Source organism: Ambystoma mexicanum, chromosome 1p, assembly GCF_040938575.1.
Source record: "Ambystoma mexicanum isolate Mex_15411 chromosome 1p, UKY_AmexF1_1, whole genome shotgun sequence".
Taxonomy (NCBI): domain Eukaryota; kingdom Metazoa; phylum Chordata; class Amphibia; order Caudata; family Ambystomatidae; genus Ambystoma; species Ambystoma mexicanum.
In genome coordinates, this window is record NC_090921.1 from 402354151 (window position 1) to 402373507 (window position 19357).

The 19357-nt window shown below is 46.3% G+C and overlaps 1 protein-coding gene across 10 annotated transcripts in view; it reads right to left on the minus strand.

Annotated features, from left to right (window-relative positions):
* Positions 1-19357, minus strand: part of EPS15L1 (epidermal growth factor receptor pathway substrate 15 like 1) — a 2005341-nt gene that overhangs the window by 1149136 nt on the left and 836848 nt on the right. For all 10 annotated transcript variants that reach the window (XM_069649173.1, XM_069649176.1, XM_069649175.1 and 7 more), the window contains one exon: positions 16112-16184. In XM_069649173.1, coding sequence (XP_069505274.1) covers positions 16112-16184 — 73 coding nt within the window. The remainder of the gene's footprint in view (positions 1-16111; positions 16185-19357) is intronic.

The window sequence follows — 19357 nt, forward strand, 5'->3', positions numbered from 1 at the left end:
TATTGTACTTCTGCTTGCCCGCTTGGGATTTATGTGTCAGACTGTCAGGCAACCGGCTTATCGCAGCCGCATAAAGCATATCTGGGTGCCTGGCAGATGCCATTGGGCGTCGGCCGATTTGGACTACGCATCTCAGCGGCGGCCATGACATCACCCAGAGCCCATAAGCACAGCGGCAGCATTCACATTCAGCTCCATAGACGCACACCACAGACAGCGTCCGGCTCCTCAACAGAATCTGTGAGTAGCGATTTTGTTTCCAAACTCAGACCTTTGCCCGGATTCCTGCCGATTTTGCCTTTGACTGTTCTCGTAGTTGTCTGCTGCTGGATCTTTTGGTTGTAGGTTCTTGGACTGCTTCATGTTCTTCGAATCTCTTTGATCTTAGATTTGTGACCCGTCAATTTGTTACTTTGGGAATTGGGGCCTTAGGATTGTTTTTTTTCCTTTGCATTTGTGGCATTCTTGTGGAGCGTGCCTTCCTGGAACCTCACTTATTACCCTTCTCTGAATCCCATTGCGCTCACATGCCGCCCGTGTTATTCCTCCTTATTCTTTCAGACTGTGCAGTTCCTTCCCAGTTTTTGCCTTCTTCCCTCCTCCTTGGTCCTGTCTCGCACCTGGTTCTTGTCCTCTTCAACCAAAGGCTAACGGTAGGCATCTGGTGAGGGAGGTTTCTTCTCATTGTTACATAGTGCTGTTGTAGTAACTCATGTGCAAAGATTAGTCAGCAGTACTTGTAGGAGGTGGTGGGTTGTTTGACAGTAGTGCTGCAAAAATATGTTTCAACACTGCTTGTCCCACCTGTGAATCACCTTTGGAATGTGTGTCTAGTCAGTAATGTTGGGTGAAAGTGTGTACTGTACTCCAAGTGGCAACTTAGCAAATGGCATCTAGTGGCACATTTGCTATGAAGACTAGAGTTTCCCCTGTGCCCGAGTTGAGTGTGCTCTAGGCTTCAATGGCAACGTTCTCTTACCAAGAGAAAAGCAAAGTTGGGTGCAGTTGACAATCCATTTACACATTTCTGCCTTGAAGATAGGATCCCCTCTCTTCCAAGTGGCTATAGATACAAAAAAATGATCCGTCTTTCTAATAGGTTTAGTCTTTTGAGGTAGAACATGACAGCTCAACGTACATCTAGTGTATGAAGGCTTTTTTCTGCTGCAGTGAAAATCGTCTTTGTATATAACCACAAAGGGGTCTTGTACCGATAGGGCTTGCAATTCACTGACCCTTCTGATAGAAGTAATTGCTATAAGAAAAGCTGGTTTGTAAGTCAGATGTTTAAAGCTGGACTTGTGCATAGCTCGAAGGGGGCACCCCTGAGCCTTGTGAGTTCGCTATTGAGGTGCCAGCTGAGAGTAGGATTAGAAAATGGAGGGTTTCGGTTTTTAACACCCTCCATGAAGGCTTTGACTACTGGCAGTTTCCACCATGAAATATTGCTCTGAGATGTGGTGTAAGCAGAGAGAGTGCTGCCAGGTGTACTCGAAGCAAGTTAAAGACCATTCCTGAATCTAACAGATATAGACGGTAGTTGACTCCGTTTGACACTGAACACAATTGAATTGAGAGACCAGGACACCATAAAACAAAACACTTCCATTTGTTAAAATAGCAATGTTGTGTGTTAGGTTTCCGTGCCTCTAAGGATTTCTATGCACCTTTGGTCCAGGTTTAGGCGATCAAAGTCTATGACCTCAGGAGCCAAGCTGTTAAGTTGAATGTCTGAGGCCACAGGTGTAGTGTCCTTGATTCTGAGTTAACAGATTGTCTGAACAGGGTTGTTTCATGGGAGGACACAGGGACATCATTTGAAGGTGGAAGAACCATGTTTGCAGTGCCCACATCGGAGCTCAGGACCAGTGTTGCTTATTCCCGGTGTAACTTGTGGACTATCTTGCTCAGAAGAGGTGTTGGGGAGTGGGGGTGGGGGGGTTAGGGGGGGGATACAGCATACGCAAATCTCCCTGACCAATTCATTAGTAGTGTGTTCCCTTTGGAATCTTGGAGGAAACCTGGATGTGAAATCTAGTCATTATGCATTCTCCTGTGTATGAAGAGGTCTATTTCTGGGAACCCCCAGTTTGAGAAGACATTGTCTAGCACGTCTGTGTTTAGTTGCCACTCGTGTTCTGAGGGTAGCATTGTACTTCTACTTAGCATCTCCGCCAGTGAATGGAGTTCCCCTGGAACATGATGTGCTACTAGAAACATGCTGTGCTTTAGTGCCCATAGCCAAATGTTCTGGGCTAGTTTGGACAGCCCTGGAGAATGTGTCTCCACTTGTTTGTTTATATACAATGGCTGTGGTACTGTCTGTTGAGACTAGGACTGTTTTGTGTGCCGAGTCATGAAGGCTTGAAGTGCTTTGAGGGCTCTGCCAGCTCACAGCGTCCGGCGTCTCGTTTTCGTCTCCGGCCAGATGAACTGCCGAGATCGAAATTCCCTGCTGGATGGCCCAAAACCAGAGCTGCATCACCTCCCTGCACAGAGGAAGTGACCCTGACCCCCCCCCTTTTTGTTGAGGTAGTGCATGATCACCGTGTTGTCCGTCAGGATCAGGACATTCTAACCTCACACAGTCGGCAGAAAAGCCTTCAGGGCTAGCCTGACAGCCCTCAGCTCCAACAGATTGATATGGAGTCTGGACTCCAAAGGAGACCAACGACCGCTGACTGTCAACTCGTTGGCATGAGCTCCCCATCCCATGAGGGATGCGTTCGTCATGATCGTCACCTCCGGCCAGGGTAGCCAAAATGGAGCCCCCTTCATCAGATTGTCTTCGACGGCCCACCACAGAAGGTCCTGGGCGACCGAGGACGGCACCTGAACAGGGTCCGACATCCTGCTGGAGGACTGAGACCACTGGAGCTTGAGTGCCCATGGCAAAGATCTAATCCGCAACCTGGCCTCTGGCACCAGAAGAAAGCAGGATGCTATGAGGCCGAGCAATCTCAAGAACTCGAAGGCTGGGAGACTCTGGGCAAGCTGAAACTTGTGCACCATCTGCTGAATGTGATGAGCCCTCACCTGGGGAGGAAAATACAGCCCCAGGGACATGTCGAGCACTGCTCCGATGTACTGGAGCCTCTGAGTTGGTGTCAAATGGGACTTCTTTAAGTTGAGGAAGAAGCCCAGCTTGTGGAGGGAGTGGCAGGTGACTGACAGATGATCCAGGACTTGCTCAGGAGAGCACGCCCTGATCAACCAATCATCCAGGTAGGGGTAGACGTGAATCCCCCCTTTCCTGAGGTGCGCTGCCACCAGTACCATGAGCTTGGTGAAGACCCTCGGGCGAAGGTCAATCCGAACGGCAGGACCCGAAACTGAAGTGTGAGTCGCCAACCTCGGGTACTTCTTGTGCTTTGGATGTATCGGCACATGAAAATAAGCGTCCTTGAGGTCGAGAGACACCAAACAGTCCTGAAGTTGAAGGGCCTGGAGGACTTCAGAGTAACCATCTTGAACTTGTCCTTCCTGAGGAGTTTGTTCAAACCGCGCAAGTCCATGATGGGTCTCAATCCCTCGTCTTTCTTGGAAATCAAAAAATAAGGGGAATAGCATACCTTGTTCCTCTCCGCTACAGGCACCAGTTCTATGGTGCCTTTCTCCAGCAGGGATTGAATTTCCTGCGCAAGGAGCGATACAGACTCTTCAAAGAGAGATTCCCTGGTGGATTGTCTTGAGGCCTCTGCTGGAAAGGAAGACAGTAGCCGTGGGTTATGATCTCCAGAACCCACACATCTGAAGTAATGGCGCGCCACTCTGCAAGATGCTGCGCCAGCCTTCCCCCAACCGGCGAACCATGGGACATGGCCTCATGACTGAGCTGAAGCGGCTGCGGCGTTGCCTGAGGGCAAGGAGGCAACAGCCTGAGCGGCCTTGGCACCTCGAGTACCTGGTTTTCCACCTCTGGCACTCCTACGGTGGCCCCTTTGACTGGCAGCTCCTCTCGCTTTACCAAAGGATGAGTAATAACAAAAGGAACCTCCCCGCCATTGCTGTCCCCTAGGACGAAAAGGCGGAGGTTGGCGAACTGCAGTGCCCAACGACTTTGCTGCAGCTTTTGAGGTCTGCAACCTCTCAAGGCTCTCGTCAGCCTTGCTGCCAAAAAGATGTTCCCCGTCAAAGGGCATGCTGAGGAGCCGGGCCTGCACGTCCGGAGCAAACCCCAACATCCGCAAACACACAAACCTGCGTATCACGGTGCTCGCCGCCATGGACCGGCTGACGCAATCTGCCATGTCCAAACCCGACTGAACGGCCTCACACATGGCATCCTTGCCATCCTGAAGCATGGCAAGGAAACCATCCCGTTCGTCCCCTTTGGGAATATGTTCAGCCGCTAAGGAAACACAGTTCCACAGAGTGTGCGTGAAACGTGACAAGGCACAAACGGAGTTGGCCGCCTGAAGCGCCATACCCCCTGAAGAAAACACTTTCTTCGCCCAGCTGTCAAAACGCTTGTCGTCCCTATCAGGAGTGATGGTAGGATATGACGCCTGCTTTGCCGGGGCCGTAGACGCCTGCACCAACAAACTCTCCGGAGTGGGGTGCTTGGACAAGTAGCAGGGGTCGCTACTGGCTGGGCGGTATTTTCGCAGCAAAGACTTGCCCACTGCCGGGAGACTCTCCGGAGCAGTCCAGGCTGCCACCCTCCTCTGTAGAGCCATGTGAAACGGCAGTACCGGGTCAGTTGGTGGACCAAGGTCGAGGATATCCGTAAGGTCATCCTGAAGAAACTCCCCCAGGGGAGCAGACCATCCCAAGTACTCGGTGACCCTCAACATAAGGCGCCGGTACGAGGAGTCGGCATGAGTGCCAGGCTCAGGCCTACACAACTTCACCTCCGGAGAGTTGTCCAGCCCACTAGCATCGTGCAGGGACTGCCTCAGGTCCTCAAATTGGCTATGGCCCGAGAGAATCTCGTCTGGCACCGTATTAGGAACCATGCCATCATCAGAGCCCTCATCCACCTCTGAAATAAACTCAAGATAGCGGTAAGAAGGCACAGAATGTGAACCAAAGCCATGCTTGACCTGGGCCACAGCCTTTCTAGGCGGTTCCACCGAGCCTCGGGGTACCCCCGTCGACACAGCCTCGAAAGGCAGCGAGTGAATCGGCGTTGACGCCGAACATGGCGCCAACAGCATTGATGGCGTCGACACAGGCCTCGAGGCCGGAGCCCCGAGCGTGTCCTTCGACAGCCTGGGTGCCGATGGTGCTGACGACTTCTTCAGAGGTGGGGTCTCGAAAGAGTCTGTCGATGACCTTGGCGTCTTCCTCGAAGACAACACAGTTTCACACGGTTTCGAGCGCGTCGAGGACCTGGACCGGGCATGATGAGAACGATTCCCCTTGTACAAGCGGGACCTCTTCCGCGAATCGTGCTGACCACCCGAGCCCGAAGGCGTGCGAGCGGTGTCTCTCGACCGATCACGACCCCACTCGGAGGCGCGGACGGACCGGTGCCCTGCGATTCGAGAATCGCTAACATTTTCTTCCCGAAGGAAGGCCATTCCTCCGGCATCGCATGCTTGGTAGGGTAAGCGACCCGCCGACGGGCGGAGTCCTCGGAAGAGGACGGGGAGTGGCAGGACCGAATCCGGGACCGAGACCCACTGGATTTCCGACGACGACGCAGAGTCGCCTCTCGAATCGTCCGTCGAAACCCCCGCAGACCTCGACTTCCGTGGCTTAGACACCTTACCTACCGATAACTTCTTCTTGCGCTCCCGCAAGGCTTTAGATGTGAGCGACTGGCAGTCGACACAGTCATCCGTGTCATGGTCCTCCCCGAGGCACCAGAGGCAGGCGTCGTGCGAGTCCGTAACCGACGTCTTGGACCCACAGTCCCCGCACTTCTTAAATCCCGGACGCTGGGTGGAGGTAGACATCCTTCACGAAGAAGAAACTTCACAAGCGAACAGGTTCGAAGAACCGAGAAACAACAAACTTCAAAGAGTCGAGGTGCGCCGAGATTCCGGAAGCGAACACGTTTGTGGAAAAAACGGAACTGAGGCTACGGGCGTTGTGCGTCCTACTTATAACATCCAGTGACGTTGGCCATCGCAGGAGGTCCTCGAGGGCGGCGTATCGATGTAGGACGCAGAAAGATTTTCCAAAGCAGCACAGCTGTGGTGATTAATGTCATAGATCTGGAATACGTCGGAGGACCCAATCCCCTCGAAGCATAGATATTGAGGCTTAGATGCTGAAGTCCCAAATGAGAGAAAGAGAAACCAAAAAGTCGACTGTACATCCCAAAGAGGAAACAAGGGTGTGGATCTGCAGAACTATAGAAACCGACGCAAGTACAAAGTCCCGCCACTGGAGAGAAAGTACAGGGCCACCCTGGATGGCTGGTCGGCAGGTGGAGACAACGAAATAAAACAGGGCCGGCGCAGACCATAGCCCACCTAGGACTGAGAAACCGAGAACCCTGAGAGGGGATAGAAAGAAGATGCCAAGCTGGGCTGAAGTAGCCCATAGTCCACCTAGGTCTGAGAAATCAAAGACTCAGCAAAATGGTGAAAAGGAGATACCAAACCGGGTTGAAAGAGCCCATAGTCCGACTGTGGCTGAAAAACTGAGCACTCTGCATAGGAGTGGAAGAATCAATGAGCCCGTAGGCCATCTGGGACTGAGATATCATGAAGCCTGCAAGTGCACGAAAGACAAGATTCAATAGGCTGGGTGGAACAGGCCCACCGCCTCTCTACCACAACCAAGTTGCACCATAATAAAACAACAGAGATGGAATTTTGTTTTTTTTCCTATGAGTCTGATTACTGGAGTAGGAATAACCCGAAGGAAAGATAACTGGCATTCTTCGGAATACCTGACCAAGACCTTGTGCTATCCAAGTCAGGAGACTTATTCTTTTTGAACTGGACATTTCCTGTGAACTATCTACGAGTCCAGGAATTTGAAGAGACTGCAAGAACATTGTTGGTGGGGGGTCAGAATAGCAGCCACTACGAATCTTCCAAGGGGGAGTAATCAATCCATCCCTCTCCTCATGCCCCTCGCCCTTCCCCTCTGCCAACCACCTCTTCCCGGCAGAGATAGGTTAGAATAGCTTTTTGAGGACAGACCTTATTTTCGTAAGACGTCCTGAAAAGCACCAGTTTGTTGTTTTTTACACTTTACACTGCTAAAACAAGTGCTCATTCAGCCAGGAATGCCCTTGTCAGCCGAACAGAGCTCTCATCAGCAAAGGGCCAAACAGGGACGTGTCTGCCATGAAAAACATACTGAAGGGATAAAGCCAGTTGCCTCATTGTAGGACGTCAACATTTTGCGATAACAGTGCTACACCATGGCGCAGACTTGTATAAAGTAAAGAGCTGCCACTATCCTGTAACTAAAACAAATTGTCTGGGTGAGAAACCTCACCCAGTAATGGAATGTGGCATTTTGGAGTACACTTGCCCTGGAAGGACACCCATCTTATTCTACAGAAATTCAAAAACTAGGCAGCAGATTCTTCTATCTGCGCAGATAGTGAGCCAAATGTTTGGCAGATGCCTGGTTGGATAACCCTGATCAAGAGCCAGCATATAGGTTAAGGGTTTTTAATAAAATGTGCATTCTTGGATGGAAAAAATGACTTTTCCTGTATTTTTCATAAATGGCATAATAGAAGAACAACTCTTTCTGTCTCTAGCAGTTTCACAGTCTCTTGGACCTGCTTTCTATGTTCACACATTGTAACATCTATTGTCCATGTGCACAGGACTTTTCCTTGATTCACTTTTTTAGAAAGGCACTTGACTACATTTCTTAGTCCATTTCACCGCTGGCTTCCCGAGTATCCTGAAACGTTTTGTAGGTCCTTTGCTTCATAGCTTTCTTGGCGCCTTGTCTTGGGGGGGGGTTGACCTAGTAGACCGCTCGCTTTGACATTAATGCAGAGCCTGCCGACGCAGGTTGGAATCCCGGCAGGTCCAAACTCAGCCTTTCATCCTTCCGAGGTTGATAAATGAGTACCTCATACCGTGGGTAATAAGAAGCAACGCACAGATGCCTGAGGTCTCATAGCACTATATAAATGCAATATTATTATTATTAGTACATTTTACAAGGGACTTTTTAGCACCTCTCTCCAGGGCTTTTGGCTTCTCATATTTCTTAACACATTTCTAAGGTCGTGGGATCCACAGATCTCTTTGCCCATCTCTCTAGGGCATTTAACTTTTCAGCTTAGCCAAACCCTTCTCATGGGGCCTTTGACAACGAAAGCGTAGGTTTTGACACCTCTTCCTGCAGGAGTTGTCTACTCTTCCTCTCTGTCTTTGGGATGACCAGTGCAGGATTTGGACCGTCTTCCTCCAGCACCTGCATGGCTCATCAGTGTCAGGTTTGGGTCCTGCTCCCTTAAAGTGACTTCTCTCCTGCTTCCTGCTGGCTACCCCTCCGTTGGCACTCTTCTGCTTCCCAGGTAGTGTCTCTACTCCCCGAGTCAGCCTACTCATATAATACCAAGCTGCATTACCCCTCACTTTCCACATTGGTCCTTTTCCAGTCTTTGTTGCTCCCTCATTCCCTTTTGATTCCGCTCAGGTGTTGCTTCCAACTCATTTCTAATTGGTTGTCCAAGGACTGGAGACTGACTGGCTTCCTGGTGAATTGGTCTTGAGTCTTTAAAGCCATGGTCTGCTATTTTGGACTCTTTCTCCCTCATTTTTTGAGCCAGCCACCTGTAAGGTATGTTTCAGGCAATGCTTTGTTTGGACTCTTCGGTTTTAGCAGATGTAGTTTGATTCTAAGCTGATTGTACTGCAAATCTCTTGTGAACATGTCAGATTCAGGGTTTCTCTTCATCAAGCTGCTTTGCCAAAGCATGACTTTGACAAAGGAGCTCTTCCTGCAAATCATCAATTGGTTTGGTTCCAACAGCCTGACTCAACTCTTGGTACTGCCGGCATTTTACAACCTTCTTACAGAGCCCAAGCCCAAAATAGTGTATACATCCTCCCTATGGAACGGTTCTTTAAGAGAGATGGAGTTCTCAGCACAGCATGAGGTTTGCAGTTCAGTGCATATCAATGTGTTTTAGAAGCGTGCACTGCCTCCAGCAAAACCACTCTGGGCCACAACTGGTAGTGATTGGACCACCCCCAGTCTTCTGTAGCTCGTCCATCCTAATATTATAGGGAGTTGATCCAATAGTCATGTGATGAACAAAAACAAACATGCATTTGTATCAGAAAATGCTCAGTTTTAGTGTATGTAAATAGCAGCTAAAACAGATCTGTCGTGACGGAAGTCATACAAATGAAACTTTCCATTAAATTGTTTATGTTGATGAAGTGTCGTTTTTATTTAAATGAAAGCAATCTTTTCACTCTCTGAACTTTTTCACTGTAATTCGTCAGGGCGAAGTTAACGCATCAGTTTTTTCTAAACTGCATGAACACTTGACACACAGAAAATGTTACATGTGGCCGTGATACAACCGGAGCATTCAACTGTCTTACTAGTTGAATTATGTATTAAACACAGATATGAAAATGCTTTCAACGTTTTGTTTGTGGAAGTTACTGAAGCAAAGGAGGCTCTTTAAATCGAAGGTATACAGTATCCTTTCACTCTCCCCTGCCACAAGATCTTTTTAGGATGCAGCATTTCAGATACAGAAAACAAATTCCACTTAACTGCTTTCTCACTCAGGTAACCAAGTCCATTTACAGAGAAAACTAGCTCCTCACAATGCTGCAACACCTGCAGACTGCCACTGAGGGACCAGGAAGGCAGACGCCATTGGGGTAGTGCAGTAGACTAGGCCTGCTCTGGTCTTGGGACAGTCCCAAAGCTATGCCTATGCACTGCCCCAGAAGCATGAGCTGCAAGTGCGTGAATACATAGATGATGTGAGAGGGAAGGAGACACAGGGAAGAAAAATAGACTTGTATCTAAAACAGAGATAGGCAGGGCACCCAAATATAGGGGTGAGCTGTCAGGGTGGCACAACCTGAGGTCAGGACTTAAAGCCAATCACTAAAATGGCAGCTGCTCTAGATTATAGATTGGAGCCCTGCCGCCACCCGACAACATGTTTGCCCTCATGAATCAACAGTATTAAAGTATTTTGCTTCTCTTCCCAAGAATCTTGTTCCTAAGACCACCCGCACATTCCTGCAGTGGTCTTGTGTAGTTTCACAGGCAGCATAATAAAGCTAGAGGATGCCACAAACCCCAGAAGTGAAGAGACACTTGACTTGCAGTCTGGTGAGAGTTCACCTCTAGAACCGTGTATTTCTAGTAGATTGAAAATCTTTCCTACTCGGAAGACACACTTTCTGTGTTAGTCTTCAATATTTGGGAGCAGTTCTAGACACTATCTTGTAGTCGGAGGGGAGTTTCAAAAATAAACACATTGGCTTTGCTCCCATAAAGTGAGAATGTAAGAAAGTGCATCACTTACTTGAACACATTGGACTTGATCAGCCAGTCATCATGAAATGGGTTGCTATAGATTCCCCTGGACTTCCTCAGGTAGACCTCCATTATCCACATGTGTTGCAAAACCATCTTTGAGGCTAATCTGAGCCCTGTGGCAAGGTCAGTAACCTGACCTTGACACAAAGGCATAGGAACCCCTCTCAACCTCGGATGGGAGGCCTACCAGGGTGGAGGTCAGAGACAGTCCTACCAAGAGGGGGACAGCGGCAGTTGAGTGGGCCCCAAATCCTGTCCCCCATCACCACCCAAGTGCCTGCTTATAAATGTACTGTACCAAATTCCATCACCCCATACCTCTTGAAGCAAGTACTGACCATGTTTTCTATTTATTTTCTGGAGCCACAAGTATGGAAGTAACAGTACGAAGAGACCACCCACAGCACTGCAACCCATGAGTGCTTCACATGACCTGTTATAGCTCACTGAGCTGCAGAGTACACAAGGAGAGAGAATGTCAGTGAGCAAAGAACCGGAGATCTTACGCAGCATTACCAGGTGTCGTGCACCACTTCCCAGCACAGGCACGTCAGCAGCAAAACCGGAGGCACCCACCTAAACCACCAACTATTCAACAAGATTTCACTTATCTGAAGTGACTGCACTGCTTCCTCATAACACAAACTCAGAGACTTTGCATTCCAACTGCCATTATTGCAGCCCGGCAGCCCACGCATTCAGAAAATGGCCATGGCTTAAACTATTTATAACCTTCCACAATTGTAATACTTCCTGGGGCGGAGAAGATAGGGCCAGATTGATCAGGGCCAATAACCTGATGGGAGAAGGAGGCTGAGCATAAGAGGGGCAACAGGAAGTAGATTTTGTGGGTTTTTCGGGTGAGGTCAGAGGAAAAGGAGGTGGCAGACTAGCAGGAGAAAGGATAGTGGAGTGTGGAGGTGAATTGAAGAAAAGGTGAGGTATTGGTTGGTGAATGCAAGTGGTCCTGTGTGGCGAGTTTAAGGTGGGTGAGTGCATTTGCTAGAGGGAGTTTAGAGAGTCAATGAACAGTGCTTGTTAAAGTAAAAGGAAGGTGACTGAGTTGAAGGTGAGATGGAGTAGTAGTGTGGAGGAGGGAGAAGTAGAGCGTTCTAACCTTGAAGGGTAGAGACGAGGAGTAAAAGGAGTGAGAGAAATCGGAGGGACAAGGGAGAAAAATGTAGGGAGAAGGAAGGTGGAGTGGGACACAGAGTAGAGAAGGGAGGATAACACTCACAGACAGGGAGAAGAACACCAGGGTGTGAGGCAGGAGGCAGATGGGTACCGTGTCTGAAAGGCACATTCCCTAAACCCCTTTTAGGTACTAAAAACATTGATAGTATAGGGCTAGCTAAAGAGGTCCCCGAGGGAGCTTATATAGAGAAGGCAAATTGCCTTAAGTCCTCCTTGACAGCAAGCTAGAGACTAGACCAAAGGGGTCTCCAGTATATCTGCAAACTCAGGGGTTAGGGAAACCTGGGTTAAGGTCGGAAACACTACACGTAAACGAGAGAGTAAGGGATGGCCCTAGCACCCAGAAAAATAAATCAAAAATGATTGAACCTACTCTGGGAATTGGAGTGTTCTTTAAGCCATCTGTGACAGCCCCAATACCATTATTTGGACATGGAGTCAAAAGTTTGTGAAGGGACAGGGTTTGCATGTATTCACTGTTCAGGTCTTTTAATTTTTTCCCTCTCTTTATTCTGTGTCAATTTTCTTCTTGCTGGTTTAGTACTAACATTTAGGATACGTGTTTGAGGGTCAATCAAAGTACACAAATATAAAAGTGTAGACTTATTATACATTGTTGCTTTTTGTTAAAATTCTGAATAAAACTTTGTTTATAAAAAAGAAATGTTGCATAAGGTTAACAATTGACAATTGGGTTCAAAGGCCTTTAAGAGACACCCACTGCCTTACATAACCACATAATTGGGAAGATACATTGATCTCAGTCTGTAGTCTAGAAAAAAGGAAAATATACTCCCATCTATAAGATTATCAGATGTTATCAATCCAGATAAACAGTCTGTGTTATGAAACACATCTGGATGCCTGCCTGTTAGTACAGTTTTTCTGATATCCAACTAAGGGGTTAGTAAAACCATTCAACTGAGACAGTACAAGACACCACTCTTAGAATAAGGCTGTGCCACCTGAGTTTAGGGTAGCGTAGACAGAGCAGCCAGACTTATCTTAGGAAGGAGAGAGGGTGGGAGAATCAGTACAAAGAAAATGCATTATACATATGGCCCAAAGAAACACTGACACACTATTTATTAAAAATAATAAAGGTTTTATTTTATATACAAGCCGACAAAGAGATTCTTGGGTAAGTAAGTACTATCATAAAGCATATAAACATATTATAAAAGCATGACACTATGCTTTAAATACACAGATTAAATCACAGACCTTATTTAGAACACTGAACAGTATTTCAAGGTAAGTCAGACCTTTGTATACACATTCAGTATAGAGAACACCTATTCTTGGGGAGTAAAACCATGAGTTTCTTTGAGATTACTTTACAGTAATACAAGGGGAGTTGACCCTAGCAGTTGCACCGTGACGCTCCGCAAGGACATCACAAAGTAAATCACTGGACATTATACTTTTCAGAATAGTGGGACACTTATTACAGGAACAGTAAAAACCTATAACTACATTTGTGATAACACACAGTTATACTAGGTGAGTAGAACCTAAGGGTGCAATATACTATTACTGGTGCTTTTTGAGATCATTGAAACACAGATTGAGATAAGCAATGACTTCTGTAACTTATTTTAGGATGGCCCCCAGCCAACTCAAGCTAAGTAAAACCTATACACTTTTTAAAGGAGCCATCAGCAACTTAAAGGCAGGTGTAAACCTAAGACTTGTGTCTGTAAAACAGGCCAGGGAAAGCAAAAACCAATGTTACACTTTATGAATGACTCAAGGTTATTCTAGGTTAGTAAAACCTAAGACAGACTTATTCTGGACAGGCTAACAGCAGGTCAGTTGAAGCAGGATCCAGTTGGGGCTACTCATACATTTATCCTAGTAGGAATAGTGAAGTGAAACCAACAGCATTACTTTTGGGAAAAGGCACAACCAAATCACAGGTGAGTAATATAAAATTACGTGTTTCTGTTAGAACGGTGAAACAGTTTCTTAGGAAAGAAAAATGTTACATATACTTTTTAGAAGGCCAACATATAGTAACTTTTGTAACGGTTTACTCTCAGAGTTAGAGTTACCAACCAGCTTTGTTTACAATTAAGTAACTTTTGCACACTTGTTATTCTTTTCAAGGCAGTACCCCTTTTTTCATCCAGTCCTTCCCTTATTCCATAGCAGGAGTTCATTCCGAGGTAGTAAAGGGACACTAGTGGTCTAGGTGCCAGCAATAGGCAGGGGGAGATAGGGTTCAGTTGCAGGCAAAGTCAGAGTTCCAGAGGAAAACTGTTCAAACAAGTAAGTATTTCACTTTAAAGTTAGTGGAGTGTCGAGGGACTTCAGAAAAGACACCCCAGGAGGATTCCGCAGTGGGTCAGGGTGAACTGTATAAGTGGCCTCCCAATCACAGAAAACACTGCAAAGCTATACAGAAATCACAAAGGCTTAAGGTAGGTAAAATAACCCAGCCAACACAGTACCTCAGCACAGAACAGAGGCAGCAGGAAGACTTCAGGATCTGCAGTCAAAAACCTTGTCAATGGATTCCTTTGTCAAGAAGACAGGACACTGGTAGGACTTTTGAAGGAAAGATCACAGAGAAGGCTCTAGGCAAGAGTTTCTTCATGGCCGGATGAGGCTCTGTGGATTTGGTGCCTTTTTCAGGAGCACAGAAGAAGATAGAATATCGCTGGTCGGATTCTCGTCGTTTGCAAGGTCCAGCACTCTTATGAGGGGACTTTTCGGACAAAAATCGAGCCTCTGGACATCCAAGCAGGATGCTGAAGAAGTTTCAGCGAGATTTGGAATTTGAAGACCGTGCACCACACAATGGCTCGAGGATCCAGTGTATTGGGGTATTGTAGCCCAGCAAGGACGCAGCATGGCATGGAATGGCTCATAAATGCAGGTCTTTTTGAGTCCAGTTTTGTTTTATTGTTTTGTTTTATTTGCTTATATAGCGCGCTGAACCCAGGGGTAGCTAGATACTTAGGTGGGTCTGAACAGGCTCGGGGTCGTCGGTTCCGGAGTCCCCAGGTTGATTGGAGGGAAGGGCTATAGCAGGCTCCAGTTACACGGCTCTCCAGTCACTGGAAATCATCTCAGCTGCGATTTCTTCATCTTCCTTTTCGGTTTTGGTTCCAGTGGTCAACTACCTCTTCAGCTTCCAGGATCGGATTGTATGCAGGAATCCAGCCAATCAGAAAGCCTTGCAACATTCAAACTTGGGGGTTGGCAGTCCTTTCAGGACAGCCAGCCTTCCAGTATGAACTGGATTGTCGCAGTCAGACTGGAAGACAAAGGGCTGCAGAGTATTGGACTACTCCCTCGCTTCCCGCCTTCACAGACACTCTGGAGCCTGGACGAAGAGAACACAGGATTCCCGCTGAAAGATAAAGTTAATACAAAGGGGTTTCCCGCCCTGGTTGTCAGGGGAAAGAACTAGCGAAGACAAGGAATGCTAAAATGACGAAAAAAGAAGACGGGCCATTTTGGTAAAATTAGCAACCATGGGTGCCTTTACCGCAGCTGTGGAAACAGCCCACAGTAAAGGTACCGAATTAATGAAAATGTTCACTGCCACCAGCCATTAAAGTTAAGTTTGTCCCTCTAACATAATGAATGAGAAAGGGGATATCTCCCCAGCACACCACATAAGGTGGGGGGATGGGTTCTGGTCTCCCTTAATAAAATGTCAAAGAGAAAGAGATCCAAAGATCCTTTTCTACCCTTGTGAACTGTAGTTCTTAAAAGGTTAGCCAGAGAAAATTAAAGGGGGAGCCTCTAGGGTAACCCAGCAACAATAGGCACTTATTGCCAAAAAGTTGTCAAAGAGGATAACGTTTAAAAGACACTCTTACAATTGACACTGAGTGTGGAAAAACGATTTCCACTCACTGAGGTATAGGGAAAAATAATCTACCAGCCCAGCAAAAAGTTCTGGGGTTGACACAGGTCAGGAAGATTTAGCTTTGATATGTAAATCTTACCCAACACTGCCCACAATAAATCCCACTTGCCTCCGTTTTCATATCATCAATGATATAAAGAACACTCACTCCACCCTACGCATTAGAGTGCTGCATGCTAAAGTTAATCATCCAAGGCTGACAGTCCCTTTCGTAGTTTGAAAACAAAAAATATAATGATGTTCCAAACATGCTTTCATTTTTATAGACCCTGTAAATGCTAGTACCTTTTCATAATCGCATCATTAAAGATGACTATGGTGCACATTGCCAGAGCATAGGCTTTTTGAACCAATAAAAGATTTTTCTAATTTTAAATAACTCCAAATATGGTGTATAACATATCTGGCACAGTGCAAACGTCAGACTCAGTTTCAATTAACTAAAAAAAAATTTACAAAGGTAGGTTCATTACCATTGACAATGCAGCATGCATCGTTTTCAGGTATACAACAGTGTTCCAATGTGTGTAGAAAATAATCTGGTCAGTGATATAAAAAGAGTGCAGTGCTCGCTTGACAGCTTACCTGAACTTCAGTTGCCTTCTGCCGAATTGCGTCTTCTTTGTCTCTTATGTCATGCTCCAAAGCATACTTTTCTCTGACAGAATAAGAAAAATGGCTTCAATCAATTAAATATATTTTAAAGTGCAGCCCAGCCCTTTTTGTCGAATGGTAGTGGCAACTTCAATAGTACAGAATGTGAGTGTCCAGTGTCAGCGAGAATGTCCCAGTGTCAACGTGTACGTGCAAGGAAGACAGGCAAACGCAGACATCAAATACAGATCACAACAACCAGAATAGTGAATACACACGCTGCAGCCTCTATGATATGGGAGGCTGTAGACTGCACATTCTATGACTAGTTTTTTACATCTGTGCGTCTTTTGAACACAGCAACAGCACCCACAAGCCCCTCCAGCATTTTTTTTACATCCCCTTAACCCTTTTTACACCTATTTTTGTGTTCTTTGAAAAATAAGCAAAACCGATGTAAATGCACAAACGCAAACTCATTGATGTAAAAACATGTAATCATATGTGAACAAATACAGTCACTGGTACACCATATTAACATATTCAAATGCTTACTGCCTAACAAACAATCTGGAAGCACCTTTACACAAGTATGTCCCAGGTGTGAACAGGAAGTTAGCCTCGTTGGTTTAAAATGATTGGTGTAGAGATATGTATGAAAGAATTAATATAGGCTATAAAAGAATGAATAAGGAACAGTAAGCTTCAGCATTAGAGTACTGGATGGATTCCTATTGTCTATATTAGATTCAATGTAGGACAGCTAGCCCACGGCATCAGGCTGGATGCAGGAAAGCTAGTCCAGGTCTATAAGGGATGCACTGCCCCTAGTTTCAGCATTCAAGTAACAGGCTGCACAATGGACTTGTAGGCACCAGCATTGTAAAGGACGTGGAGCATCTAGCCCCATATAGTCCCAGCTTTAGAGCACTGGAAAGGGGGTAGGTCTACATAACAAAAACTGTAAATGGAAAACAGGACACCAAGCTGCTTCTAGCCTTTTTATAAGTTTGCCCGTAGGTTGGCACAGTGAAAGTTCCTTAAGCCAATGGAAACAGGGTGTTCCCTCACCAGCCTTTCTGTCTATCCTACGAGGCCAGACAGAAGTAGGCATCTGTAGTTGTGGCTACCCATTTACTCTTCAAATGAATTATCCCAAAGACCTCCATCTGAAGAATGTTTCCATCAGTTGAATGTAGCATAAAACACTTCAGTTAATTTTCTTCAAGATTCCAGAATATTAGATTCTATCAATTTAAAGAGGCTTGGTAGAACTTCACGGTGGTACACAAATTGTTGAGATCCGCCTGCTGCCTTTGTTTGTGTCCACTTTGGTGGACTTTGCCTGCTAGTCCATTATTCTTCAATTGTAAGGGGGCGGCTGCCATGACGTTTTTTTAGTCATTCAGTATCTATCCAAAGGTGTACATCTTTACAGCAACTATTTCATTCCATCTGACAAAATCTACTTTGTAAATAATAAAAATGATACGGGTGGAGTGCTCTTTGTATAAGAGTTTGAGCAATTTTACTTTTCTGTCTTAAAGAGTACAAACCATTCCGTATATGGCACTGGCAGTAAGGTGGTTCAACATGGTAAGAGTTTGCCAAGAACATCTGTGTTTTGCATGGAGTGTAGACACTCGATTCAGAGTGTGGCCAACGCAACCATTCATCTTTCCAGTGTCGATAAAATAAGTACCATGGAAAATTCAATACCACCATCACATTACGCAACATGAAAGCAAAAGGAAAATGGCAAAAAGTGCTATAAAAACTGACGTTATTATCAGAGCACTACAGAGCATGAATGAGCATCAATAGAAAATACAAACATATAGAAAGCAGCAAACACTGCCATTGTTAATTGAGCACACTGAGAAAGCACTGGTAGGGATATACAAATAAGACATGCATTACTCACCGTAATAGCATTTCTGATGATTGTATCTGCTTAGGTTCACATGCTTTGCATATAGTCCGACATCTAGTGGAAATCGCAGAGAATTGCAACTTTCTATCGAAGATCGAAAGGGGACGTCGACATTGGTGTGGCTGTAACACTATCCCTAACGTGACGTGTAGTGTACCCAAAACCCCTAACGGTCCCTCTGCTTGTGTTTTTTCTGCCATGAGGGAGCCTTATATTCAGAGAGTACATAAGAGAGAAGGTGTAAGAGGTCTAAATTCCTTCTACTCCACGAGGGGAGGAAGGGTGGGTGCGTGTGCATCTAAGCAGATAAAACCATCAGAAATGCTATTACGGTGAGCAATGCATGTCTCCTGATGCTTGTGGAACGGCTTAGAATCACATGCTGTGCGTAGACTAGCGAGTAGTACCCAGTGATGGTGGTGGGATGTGTGAAGGAACAGTAGCAAGGAGATGTCTTAGCACCGCTTGTCCCACCTGAGAATCAGACCTAGAGTGTGTATCCAGGCAGTAGTGTTGTATAAAGGTGTGTACAGGACTCCAGGTTGCTGCTTTGCAAATGGAATCTAGAGGAACATTTGAAATGAATGCTATGGTAGCCCCTGTGCCCTGAGTAGAGTTCTCTCTGGCGTGACAGGTAGATCTCTCTTGGCAATGTGATTCAGTTATGATCCACTTGGAAATCGATGATTTCTTGACAGCGTCCTCTTCTCTACCAACTGCCACTGATACGAAGAAATGGTTTGTTTTCCTTAGTGGCTTTGTCTTTTTCCAGATAGTAAATTACAGCTCTCCTCACATCCATCGTGTGGAGGCTTCTTTCCGCCACATTAGTGGGGTTTCGTAAAAGGTGGACAGTTCTATGGATAGGTTTACATGGAGCTTTGAAATGAATTTACGTGCATAGCGAGGGTGGTTGTGCAAAAACACCTTGCCTTTATGGATCGTGACGAATGGGTACTGAACTGAAAGGGCCTACAGTTCGCTAACTCTCCTTAAAGAGGTGATAGCCACCAGAAAGGCGGTCTTGTAGGCGAGTGTGGGTGGGTACAAGGCTAGCCTTGTGCATGGGTTCAAAGGGAGGCCCTATTAGTCTGGTAAGAACAACATTCAAGTCCCACCCGGGAGCTGGGTTGGAAATGGGGGCATGAAGTCTCTTTACCGCCTCCCTAAAGGCTCTAATTACAGGAATTGTCCACCATGAAACCTTGCATTGCGACGTGGTGTACGCCGAAAGCGCGGCTAAGTGGACTTTAAGACTACTGTAAACCAGTCTTGACAGGTAAGTTAGGTAAAGGAGGATATCT